This window comes from Wyeomyia smithii, chromosome 1, assembly GCF_029784165.1.
Source record: "Wyeomyia smithii strain HCP4-BCI-WySm-NY-G18 chromosome 1, ASM2978416v1, whole genome shotgun sequence".
In the NCBI taxonomy this organism is placed as follows: domain Eukaryota; kingdom Metazoa; phylum Arthropoda; class Insecta; order Diptera; family Culicidae; genus Wyeomyia; species Wyeomyia smithii.
This window is the reverse complement of record NC_073694.1, coordinates 194,569,252-194,582,443: the sequence shown is the minus strand read 5'-3', so window position 1 is coordinate 194,582,443 and position 13,192 is coordinate 194,569,252. Positions and strand designations below refer to the sequence as shown.

Genomic DNA, 13,192 nt, shown 5'->3' with positions numbered 1-13,192 from the left:
ACCGACTTCCTTCATTTTTGCAGCAATTGTTTAGAAAATTATACACGCAGTCACCCAAATGTAGAAAATTGTTGATTGATTATGCAAACTATTGTACTATTGATAATTGTCAAGCCTTGTTTAAACGAAAATTACGTCCTCTGATTGGTCGTTATATGATTGCTTCCCAAGCACGGTCGACAGAATCATATACCTTGCAATTGAAAACATGCTATTTGGCCTGCATAAGGGCCTGTTTCAGCCGAAGCCGCTCATAATAGTTCTGGACAGCGACAAGTTGTCAACAGCACTCGTCCTTCCTTAGCAGCAGCACTAGCCCTGTGGTTGGTCACCATGTCTCAGGAGCAGCGCGGTTTTTCTCAGTGTGTGTCGCCAGACTGCCATTATTCCCCCGTGTTAGGGCAGCATGAAGATCGTCATCACCAAATCCAATTTTGAACAGCAAAATGCCTTTTTCAAGGCAAATAAACAAGTCGTTGAAAGTTAATAATTTTTGACAACTCGAGGGAGCAATCTGTGCAGGATAGTAGCAATTTAAATCTGTAGCAGCCGTCTAATTTACAGAATGTGAAACAGCTTTTACAGCTCATGTTTTCAGTATCTTTATTACCCCACTATTGAGGCAGCACAAAGAAAGCATTAGTAGACTTTATGTCTCATTAATGAAACACCTACAACAATGCATTTGTTAATAATGTGCGTAGTTCTACGTCAGTTATGCGGTCGTGTCTTGGACAGACCCTCCTACTTTTTCTCTACAAATTTGCTTTTTTTGAAATGGAACATATTCCGAAGACTACATAAACTCACTCACTTTTCTCAGAGATGGTTGAACCGATTTCTACAAAATTAGTGTCAAATGAAAGGTCTAGCTGCCTCATAACACCCTATTGAATTTTGCTGTAATCGGACTGTAACTTCGTCTGTAATGTATTGAAATGTGAAAATCACGAAACTTCATTATCTTAGAAACTACACAACCGATCTGAACAATATTGTAATCAGATGAACGGGCTAGTGAGGGATATACTGATGAATTATGATTGAACACGTGGTTTCAAAGTTTGGCTCCCCCATACGTTCCCTTTTCATTTGGTTGTAATCAAACTTAAGCAACCGTTATGTTTTAATTTGTAAAACAACGAAAGTCTATTATCTCAAGTATTACACGACTTATTTGAACACAACTAGTGTCATACAAACGAGTCATCTCTCAAACTTACAAATAACAAACTTCATAAAAATTTGATATACTGTTCAAAAGTTTTGTAAAGAAAAGAAACTCAAAGACTATTCAACACTATAGCTGCTTTGATCAATATATATGGCCTCAACATGATTTAAATGTGGTATCGCACTATTTGAACGTTCCCGATATCGCTCGTGATTAAATTGTTCAAAATTAAGAGTCATTTCTTATATTTCGCTATTTCTGAAGCGCTAACATTACGTCAAATTTCATATTTTATACTTTAATTACAACATCAATATTTTAGAACCCAAAGAGTGAATATACCTTTTTGGATTTAAGCATTCATGTGAATCTATTTTTACAAATAATAAGTTTGAATGAGGAAGGCTGAGTCTGACCGCTAGGTGGATTAATTTAGGTCTTTAATAATCATAATTACATTCAATAACATGTATAAAGGTACCGTAATTCCCTTAACTGTCGTTCAAATACAAATTAACTAGAATCTGGATTCATTAGGTTAAATGCGATAACACTTATTGTCAACCACGTTGCAGCTTTCTGCTCTCTACATTTCAAACATACTCTCTTGATCCTATTTCAGTTTTCATTTTGATTCTATTTCCAATTTTAACGCGAACTCTTAAAGGAAATACAATAGGAATTTCATCCAAATTTCAATTACTATCAAAGTTAGTCGATGTAAATTACCATACGAACTGCAGTTCGAATATAAAGTATAATTCCAATTCAGATTTTACTTCAATCTCAATTCCAATCCTAATTCCAGTTCCAAATCTTATGCGGTTTTCAATGTTTATTTTCGTCCCAAAACCAATTTTTATTCTTATCTCAACTTCAATCTAGTAAAAAAAATTTAACCTCAGTTTCAATTCCAATACTGTTCTCAATTTCAATCCCAATTCTGGTCTAAATTTTTATCTCATTTCCATCCTATTCTTAATCCGAATCAAAATTTTAAATTCCTATCTCAATTGAAGGGTAGGCGTGTTACCTCTAGTCTAAATAATAGTTTTCGTTCAAACCGGCTGGTATTTTCCGCTTATGTTCTTGGTGACTGTAGTTATTCGCTTCCAAAAACCGTGTCGCGGTCTAATGAAGTCATCGCCTCCATTCCCTATCCCACTGAAATACTGTTCAACATTCCTGAAATAGTCTAGAGGATTAAGGTCAGGACTACTTTATCATATTTTTTGGCATTAATTGTCTTCAGCACAGTGATACCTCTGTGAGACTCTACGAATTTGAGGAATCAAGTCTACCCAAAATAATAATTATTTTTAAAGTAATTTTTCATGAGAAATAGTTCCAAACATAACCAATCATTATTTATCTCACTTATGTTAATTGGTTTCATATTTGAAGAGTGAAATAAACTCCACCTCGGTGCTCACTTCCTTCCTGGGGAAGGTAAAATACAAAGTGCTCTGCCAGTCGTTTTTTTTTTTGTTTGGCTCTTAGGATGACACTTTCTGAAAGGGGAGGCCCTCAAAACTTTGTAACTTTTGTGCCGTTCAACCGATTGTGAAAATTTTGGCATCAAATTGAACGTAATAAGTGTACCTTCCTAGACTCTCCCAGCTGGTCTCGAGGTACGATGCTGGCCTAACAAGCCAGTCGTCGTAGGTTCGAGTCTCAGCTCGGGGGAGACTGTTAGTGTCAGTAGGATCGTAGCGCTAGCCCCGCAGTTGTCCTGTACACTTAACAGTTGGCAGCGAAGTCTGTGTATAATAAACAGAAGGTCGAGTTCCGACACGGAATGTAGCACCAAGGCTTTGCTTTAAATGTGCCGTCCAAAGAAAATTATTAAGCCGTACGTTAAATAACAATATAAACCGTATTTTACCGTTTAAGTAGGCTCGAAACCCAGAACACCCCACCATCTGATATTTTTATTGAATTCCTTGAGAATTTTGACATAAAATATCAAATGTTCACAAAGGCATACTTCTTATATTTTAGAGATATTTTTTTATCTTCAATATCCACCATAACCACCATGCGTCTCCATTAAAAAGTGTTTCCTGAATGCAAAAATATCAAACGATAGGGTTTCCAGTGTCACAAACCATGCAAAACGGCAAAACACGGTTTGTATTATGATACTGCATTGCAGTGAAATTTTTGAATGGAGACGCATGGTGGTCATAGTGAATATTGAAGATTAAAAAATTCTATCTCCAAAATAAACAAAAGTATACCTTCGTGAAAATTTGATATTTCAATTCCAGTCTCAACGTTAATATCAATTCTGGTTCCAATCCAAAGAACACCAATTCTATAGAGAGAAATGGCATGAAATCGCAACCTCAATTCCGAACCCTAACTCATCATTTATTCCAATCCCAATTTGAATCCTATTCTTAACCTCAACCTTCGAATCTCGTTTTGAATCCTAATTTTTATTCCAGTTCCAATAACAATATTAATTCGAATTCCATTCATAATCCCTATTCAATTTGTAACCAAGCTTCAATTCAAATTCCAGTTTTAATTACAATTCAAGTGGATAAATGTTACTTTCATTTATTACGTATTCAATTAGTGTTTGTTTTGATCGATAAATGAATTCGCTTCGTTTTTGGTGAATATTTTTACTCTACAGCATGCATAGATGCTTTCTCAACAGCTTGCAATTTGGAAAAACCTAACCTTGCCGGACTTTTAAGCCTTTGTGTAGGGAAGCCATTTCATCAGTTTTGGATTTTTTGTTTTCCCAAAACATGAAAACTCTCTGACTCTGATCGGAAGCAAAGTGTGCAGTTCGAGAGCACTCGCTGCAACACCTAATTGAATTGTAGCTCCACTTATCACTGCATGTTTCGAATCAAGTCAACAACTCGACACGCTGCACATGTACACATACATACACATACAGGGTGGATCAAGACAGATTTGATATTGTCAAGCTCCCGGAAACGAAAAAGTCGAAACGATGTATCTTTATCAGCGGCAGCATAAGCAACCCCATCTTTGGTGAATGTTATTTCCAACAGCCGGAAATAGATGACAACTCAGCATTTGTTCCCATCAGAGTGGTTCCATGCATTTCTCGTTGAGGTTCCACGCCGCCTGCCTGCCTGGCTGCCTGCCGGCAAACGTAAGCTACAAACGCAAGGCGGAAAATTTATTTATGACTTTTTCCTTCTCTATTTGCGCTAGGCATGTGGTAGTATCGCATCATGAGGATTTCTGTTTTTCTTTGGTAGCTCTGGTGCTCTAGTCGTGGGACGACAATGGCTAGATGAAGTGGAAACACAATAGTTTTTCTCTCGCCTGAAACGACAAGCCATTTTTTGTTTTTTTCCCACCCCGGGTTTTGTTCGCGCGGAGCACCATTTCTCAGCTAGCGCTGTCAACATCAATGAGGACGTATTTTTCGGCCAGGATTGAACGGAACTTGAACGAATGTGACACATCGTCGCGCGAAAGGTGAACAGTAACGGAAAATCGCAGTACCTTGTTTGGTTTTTTTTTATTCCGTTGCATCTGAGCGCTTTATTTTTTGGTTGGAACCAAAGTGGATATTACTGTCCATCTTATCATTTTACATTCACGATTTATGTCGTTGTAAACTACGATATCTGCGTTGTTTTATTGTCCGTAACTACCTTGAAATTACCTACCGGTTTTGCTCCGATTACTCACCCTTTTTGGACACGAAACCGCACGGATGATCGAACAGAAAGTCCCGAAAGTAGTTGCAGTCCGGATCGATGCCGGGCTCCTTGCAGAGGCAGGTCGGCCGGAAAAAGGGGAACGCTTGAAGCGTCCGCAGCGCCGCCTGGCACTTGGTTACCGTCACCGTACTGCAGGCCACTGAAAATGGAAGGAAGAGAGGAAAACCATTAAAACGTTGATTAACTGCGATCAATAGAGGGCAAGAATATTCTGTGTCTACGAGGAATTTCTGCGGACGTCACGGCGCTCGTGGGTTGGTACTCAGTCAGCGCTTTTTTTTTGCTCGCTAGTGCTTTATGCTATAGAATATTTATTATGTGAATAAAATTTTACCGAGCCTTTGTCGGGTTTGAAACGTTTAAGTTGACAGGCCACTTCGCAGAGTGAGAGCCGCGATTTAAGAATTAATTTTCAATTAAACATGAGACGTTCGAGTAAACCTGCGGTCTGGGCTGAAATGGAGATTATTTGTAATTATGCCCCTCACTGGTCACGTTAAAGGATAGTCTACTGGAAGGCAGATCTATTTTTACGATTGGTGGCTACCCTTTTCGGGAGGATTTGCATGGTAAAATACGATGGAGAAGATGAGCACTGAAATTCGGGGCAACATAAATAGGTTGCGCCGGTGGTGTTAAGTTGAGTGGATCGAATGATTTTCGCTGATTATTGGTGCTTATGAAGCTGGTATCGGATACAATGTTTTACAAAGCTGCTTTCGTGGATTATTGATAGACATTTTTTGCGTTTTATCGAGGTTTAAAGTTCGAGCTCGAATTGCTTTGCCATCAATACGCAAACTGGAACAACAAGTGATAATGACGATGTTTGTAGAATTTAACTTTTTTCAACAACAACAAACAAATTCTGAATTAAATCGGTAAAACAGATACCAAGCCATGGTTTTTTCTCGTGCTACAAATTTTACTATATCATTATTTTTTTCACTATAACCATTATAAAAGTGAAAGTGTAAAATTATTTACAAACTAATCAAACTTTTTTTAAAACTTTATTCTGAAGCTTGATTTTGGAAATCTGCTGACATTCTGAATCAACAAATCGAAAATCTAAATTATTCAAAACAAAATGAATCGAATTGCCAATCTTGCCTCTGCGATCATCAATTTCAATTAAAAAAAAAAAAGCTTTCAAATCTGGGATCTGAAATTGTGAGTTTAGAGTTTGATCAGGAACCTGGATTGAGATATTTAGATTGATGATTCAGAATTTTGAAGCTTAATCCTTGGGACTGAGGATTTTGAGTCAAGATCTAGGATTTATAATTCAAAAAGTGGGATATGGGATCAGGATTTTTAGTTCCAGGATTTTCGGTTTGCGATACAGGATTTTGATCTAAGGACTTAAGATTGAGGCTCAATGATTGATTAACAAGAACTTAGGATTTTAAATTTATCATTTAAAATTTCCGATTTAGGATCCAGAAATTGGATCTATAACTAGGAATTCAAAAGGACTTTAGAATTTCGATTTATGATACAGGGTTAAGGATTGAAGATTTAAGATTTGTGATGTAGGAGTCAAGATGTGGATTCTTTGTTTTGGACTTAGAACTAAGAATATAGATTTGAATTATAATGCAAGGTCAAGTGAAATCAATGAATATTCGGGAACTTGATTTTGGAAATCTACCGACATTTTGAATGAACGATTTGAATTAAAAAAAAAAAATACTAAAAAGATACAGTAACTTTTTTAAATATTTTAAAATTAAAGTAAAATTATTTTTGGGGTGTATAATGTTCCGAATATTTTTTTTTAACCAATAAGTAGCGTAAAATGGGGTAAAATTGACTTTTTTTCCAATGTTTTGTGACTGGTATTATTTGTCTACGAAAATTGTCTTAAGGGGGCAGAAGACAAGTTGAAATTTACTGCTAGGTAAAGGGTAAAAAGTTTTTGGGCACCTTTGAATAATCATCAATAATTTTGCATCAACAAAAAAAATCTTTTTCATGCTTCGATATAACGTAACGAAAAACAAAGTTGTCTTATATCGAGGTATGACTGTATTGTTTTTCGGATTTAAACTTTCCTATGTGAGATCCAGGATTTAGAATATATTTATTAAATTTTAAATTTAGGATATCCTAAAAAGGATATAAGAATTTCGATTTGCGTTTCAATATTTAGGATTGAAGGTTTGGGATTTGCGATTTGGGAGTTGAGATTCGAAATCAGTGTTCAAGGATTTTTGAAACTACCAGCATTCTGAATAACAGCTTTGAAAGAAAAAACATTATGGAAACATAAAGCCTAATGAATTAAATATACAAAAAATCCATGAAAATAAGACCCTAATCGAAATCTATGTATATCCGGGAATCTACATGAAAACTTGGTAATTCAGAAATCAAAGCATGAACGACGAATTAAAATAACGCGTCAAATGCGACTTAAGAGTTAGGATTTTAATCTCTACTATCGTCATGGATTTCGATTCTTTGGTTCAACATGGTTTAAAAATTTGAGATTTTGGATTGACGATTTGAAATCAGGAGTTTAGAATTTAGAACTGGAATTTGGATTGAGAATTTTTGATCAGGAATTAAGGCATTAAGATTTTGGAGTGAATATTTTTAATTCATGGCCTGGAATTTGGTGATTTAGTGAAATGTGAAAAATTTTCTTTGTCTAGGTCTTAGTTTTAGTTCTAGTACATTTTACACATCCGCCCGCTTCACGAAACATAAAACGTAGTCATAACAACAACAACGAAACAGGATTGCAGAGTTTATGGTTTGGGATCTAGGATTTCAGACATAGGACTTCAGATTTGGAATTCAGCGTTCAGGAATCAGTATTACGCATTCATTCAGAATCCAGATTTGGGATATAGTTTATTATGGTGGATTAGTGGCGTTCACGCAAACCATCGAGTTCAACTCAGCAGTAAAGTTGAAATGCTTCGTCTCCTCGAAAAAAGACTCCATGCAAAAAATTCGGGTTAATGAGGTTTCCGGATTCATAGCAGCAAAGCGGTAAAAATTTCAATGATATGATCGATAAAAAATGCACAGAAATTGTTGATATGAAATTATACTCTCCCAGCTGGTCTCAAGGTACGATGATGTCCTAACAAGCCAGTGGTCGTAGGTTCGAGTCTCGGCTCGAAAGAGACTGTTAGTTTCAGTAGGATCGCAGTGCTAGCCCCGCAACTGTCCTGTACACTAAACATTTGGCTGCGAAGTATGTGTATAATAAACAGAAAGTCGAGTTCCGACACGGAATGTAGCACCAAGGCTTTGCTTTTTATGAAAATATCGAAATCGCACTTTTTTCGAAATTTAATTTCTTAGTGAGCGGAGGAAATAAAGACCGCCCAGAGTCAAGTCAAGTTGATTTTATTAAACGAGCTTCTATGAAACCCCGAAAAGAAACAATTCTCTCTGCAGATCTTTTCCCATGTCCTTTTCGAGGCTTTGAAAATTTCATCGCTATTCTATTTTTGTTGCCTACTCAAATTGCTGCCATGCAGTTGTCGTTAGTTTTCCCATGGACAACAAGGTGTCCAGTTTAGCACTTTGTTCTGGCGTAGGAATGTCGGAAAAATATACTATTCCAGACTAGGCAACAGAGGGTTAAATTGAATGTCTGTATGAGGGAATGAAATCTTGTGACTGTACCTCTGGGTAGAAGGCTGCTGCACGATTGAACTAGAATTTTGCATGAGGATTTTTTTTGACGTAGAACTACGTTTTTCTTCAGCCTACCACATAGGGATGTAAATAGGAAAACTATTAACGAAAAGGGAACGAAATATGTACCTTTTTAAATGCTTATAAATCGGTTTGTTCTCAACCGATTTCCTTAATTTTTGCAGCAATTGTTTGGAAAATTATACACGCGTCCACCCAAATGTAGAAAATTGTTGATTGATTATGCAAACTATTGTACTATTGATAATTGTCAAGCCTTGTTTAAACGAAAATTACGTCCTCTGATTGGTCGTTATATGATTGCTTCCCAAGCACGGTCGACAGAATCATATACCTTGCAATTGAAAACATGCTATTAGGCCTATATAAGGGCCTGTTTCAGCCGAAGCCGCTCATAATAGTTCTGGACAGCGACAAGTTGTCAACAGCACTCGTCCTTCCTTAGCAGCAGCACTAGCCCTGTGGTTGGTCACCACGTCTCAGGAGCAGCGCGGTTCTTCTCAGCGTGTGTCGCCAGACTGCCAATATTCCCCCGTGTTAGGGCAGCATGAAGATCGTCATCACCAAATCCAATTTTGAACAGCAAAATGCCTTTTTTCAAGGCAAATAAACAAGTCGTTGAAAGTTAATAATTTTTGACAACGTAAGCAAGCATTCTGTGCGGATTCTAGCAGTTACATCTGTCGCGGCCGTCTAATTTACAGAAGGTGAAATAGCTTCCACAGTGCATGTTGTCCGTGTATCTTAACTCTCCCACTGTTGGGGCGATCAGCAACCGATTTTGAACAGCAAAATGCCTTTTTTCAAGGCAAATAAACAAGTAATTGAAGGGTGAAAATTTCCTAGCATCAACACAAGCAAACATTCTTCGCGGAATCCTAGCAATCAAATTCTGTTGTAGTTTATTTAGCATTAGTTTACCCTCACTGTTGGGACAGCACAAAGGCTGCGATCAACATAACCGATTTTGAATAACAAACTGCCCTGTTAGAACGCATTCACAAAGGCGGTTAATTCGAATATGCAGTACTGATATAAAGTCGATTCTATCGATCAGCATTAACAAAATTGCGTCGTCTCTCAACTGCCAAGTTGCAACATGATGCAACACGCAACAGCGAGCAAACGAAATCGCTTGATGTTACAAACCGCAATAAGATACGGGTTAAAACCGTTGCGTGTGTGAGAGCACCATCGGTGTTTATTCGCTGGAAACAAATATCGAATGCGAATTGTGGAATAACTCGTCTAAAGAACATTAGAGAATTAGACAACTGAACAGAAAGGCGTGGCCTATTACTTATCACCCTTCGGCTATAAAAGAGTGTTTCTGGGAAAACTAGCTACATTCATTAGTCGGAAGGTGAACTGGTTGGACCGTCCACAACGTTGACAGCAGTAGCAGCAGATATCGGCACTCAGCAGTTGCAGTAACAGACCATAGCAGCGGGTCGCGCCTGTTGGCACCTTCTAATTAAGCACTTGCCCTGTGGTTGGTCACCATATCTCAGGAGCAGCGCGGTTCTTCTCGCTTCTCAGCGTGTGTCGTCAGACTGCCGTTTCCATCAGCAAATCCAATTTTGAGTAGAAAAATGCTTTTCTCAAGGCAAATAAACAAATATTTGAAGGTAAATAATATTTTGACAACTCAAGCGAGCAATCTGTGCTGGATAGTAGCAATTTAAATCTGTAGCAGCCGTCTAATTTACAGAATGTGAAACAGCTTTTACAGCTCGTGTTTTCAGTGTCTTTATTACTCCACTGTTGAGGCAGCACAAAGCAAGCGTTAGTAGACTTTGACTCATTAATGAAACACCTACAACAATGCATTTGTTAATAGTGTGCGTAGATCTGCGTCAGTTATGCGGCCGTGTCTTGGATATAACCTCCTACTTTTCCAAGAAGACAAAACCTTTGAGACCCACTGCTAGAAAAAATTCCAAAAGTAAATTTGAACGTGTTTTAGAATTGTATGTTGATTGAACTACACAACGGTTATTTTAAACGGGGGCGGGACACGAGGCATATGGACGCTAGGCATATGGATGTTAGGCGTAATGGATACGAGGCATACTGCACAAGGCATAACGGACGCGAGGCCGAATGGACGCGAGCCCGAACATGATGTTGCACGATCGCATGGGATCCAATTATCGTGACTATGTGTCCCGGATTTGCAACATCCATGTCAGAATGTCCATTGAAAAATTTCCATCAGAATGTCTATTGAAAAATATGTTGTAGGTTGGGTATAGTATTATTTTTCAAATCATGCGGCGAAGACGCATAATTGAGGGCAAGGAAAGGAGGCGGCACTAAGCCGCCGTGGTTTCTGCAGTCCGAGCCAGCCGCCGATCCGCCGTCGGAAGCGGCGGCTCTCGCACACAAACGACTGATCTACTGGTTTGCTAGGTCTACTCAAACAGAGTTTCTTCCCCTTGTTAAGTCCGAACGAGCGATAGCGAGTAAGGACAGCATTCGCTCGAATTGCTTTCCAAACGTCACTCTGAAGCGAAATATATGTTAATAAAAGAGGGCTGTGATGATGATGACGATAATACCGTATTCCGGCTCACTTCTCCTCGGCTTTGCGTCTATTCGGCTTTGCGTCTATTCGGCCTCGCGTCTGTATGCCTCGCGTCTGTATGCTTAACGGGGTGTCATCATTTCAAACAGTATGTGCGTTGCACGGTAAGTGGTATCGCTAATGATCGCAGAAAAATACTGTATCTCCCAAGTTGTTCTCTTCGATTCTCTACGGCAATGCAACCCGTATTGAGAGTGAGTGATGTGAACCTGCCGATATTTGGACTGAGAGTCCCAGGGAGGAATTAATCTTTATAAGGAGTGCGTCGCCCAACTGGGATAAATGTGCAATGTGGCAAAGACATCAACTCGCTAAATAGTGTAAAACTGTTTGTACGCACTTAAAGTAAGTTGGGGCATATCCCAAAAGATCAAATGATGGTCGCACTGGTTCAGTCTCCTCAAGGGAGAAACATGATACATAGTAAATAATTTAGAATACTCCCTCTCTCTCTACCAGCGATGGAAAAAAATCACCTCTAGCGATTTTGAATACATATAAAGGAAGCCTAAGATGCGTTGACATCGTCGTCAGTATGCGAATAACAAATTATCGGTGTTGGTTCACTCTCTTTGCTTTCCTTTTTACGATATATTTCTTGTCGTTAGCGTTCTCAATGTGCACAACTCGGTATATGGAGTTATTCGTCTCTGTTACACAAAGCGATCTGATCTTGTTATGTTATTACCCATGAATAAGATTTTTTGTCAGAAAAAGAAAGAAAATGACAATGTATGCTCTCCTACTCTCGCTCAAGTCAACCGCTGCCGAAGTAGTCCCTTCCCCCACACTTTCCTTCTCACCGCACTACACCTCTGCTGCTGCTCAGGCGACATGATATTCTTCTGCTGCTATTCTTCGTTCCCCTAACGACCGGTATATGGAGAGACATACGCAACGAGCGAATCGCTTCTCAGAGCAGATGTAGTCTAGTCATGTGTTTATTTTCTCCCAGAAACCTACGCACCATATCATCATTTCATTATGTGTTGAGAGGATTCAAGTTTAGTCGCGGTCTGTAACACGTCATGATGTGTACAAGTGGAGATTAAACGATGATTGCATCATATTCGTTTCGTTTCCATCACTGCTCTCTACACGCAAAAGTTGGACTGTGCGTAACCACATCAATATTGCGTCTTCCTAGAGCATTTTTGTACTGTTTTGGAACCAGTACAATGAATGTGTGTTTTTCATAACGCATTTGGTGCTCTAGCGAATGTTCAATGCATTAGACGGCTCAAAATCAAAACACTTTTGAAGTATTAACCGGTGCTAGTATTGCCATGATGATTCGTACTGGTATTGCTAAGATTTTCCAGAATGCTGCAATCGGTAAAGCAGTGCAAGCAGTAATCAATACTGATGATTTTCTTACTGACTAGGTTAACGCAAATATGAACTGATCGATTGACTATCATGAATCTGGCCATTTAAAAACATTATCGAATCAATAACAATTAAAAAGACATTGGATTTGTTTAATACATTTTGCATTTAACGACGACTCTGGTTTTATTCATATGCATTCGGGCCCACGTTACTGGCACCAGCGTCAGAAAATTCTGTTGCAACAAGGCTCGCTATTGGCTGTTTCGGTGATTAGGGATGCTCGACCCTTTGATACGCACCGACTCGCGAAAATTACCAGCGGTTTTTTGAGCGCCCTAAGACTGATCGTTTGCCCGAAACCGAAGTCTACCGAAATACCATGATTTTGTGTATATTATACATATTCTGATTTCGATCTCTGGCAATGTATTCGTTACGCAACTGTTGCGTTATCCTTTTGACACATTTGTTGTGCATAGCCAGAGCATCTAATGTGCGTTTTGAGAAGACACATCGGATGATGTAAGCTTGAACGTTTGCGTGTACCTGGCTCACTCTTCATACTTTTAAAATTCTTTTTTTTTTCATCAGAACCCCCACCGGACGGATTTTCTGGCTACGCCACTGAATATATAAGATGTGTGCTTGGGACTTGGAACTTGGGATACAGAATGTGTGATTCATGATTTATCATTTAGG

General features: G+C 38.6%; 1 protein-coding gene across 9 annotated transcripts in view; it reads right to left on the bottom strand.

Moving 5' to 3' along the window:
• LOC129718325 (uncharacterized) overlaps window positions 1-13,192 on the bottom strand; it is a 530,334-nt gene that overhangs the window by 133,629 nt on the left and 383,513 nt on the right. For all 9 annotated transcript variants that reach the window (XM_055668998.1, XM_055668992.1, XM_055668993.1 and 6 more), the window contains one exon: window positions 4,862-5,032. In XM_055668998.1, the coding sequence (XP_055524973.1) occupies window positions 4,862-5,032 (171 nt within the window). The remainder of the gene's footprint in view (window positions 1-4,861; window positions 5,033-13,192) is intronic.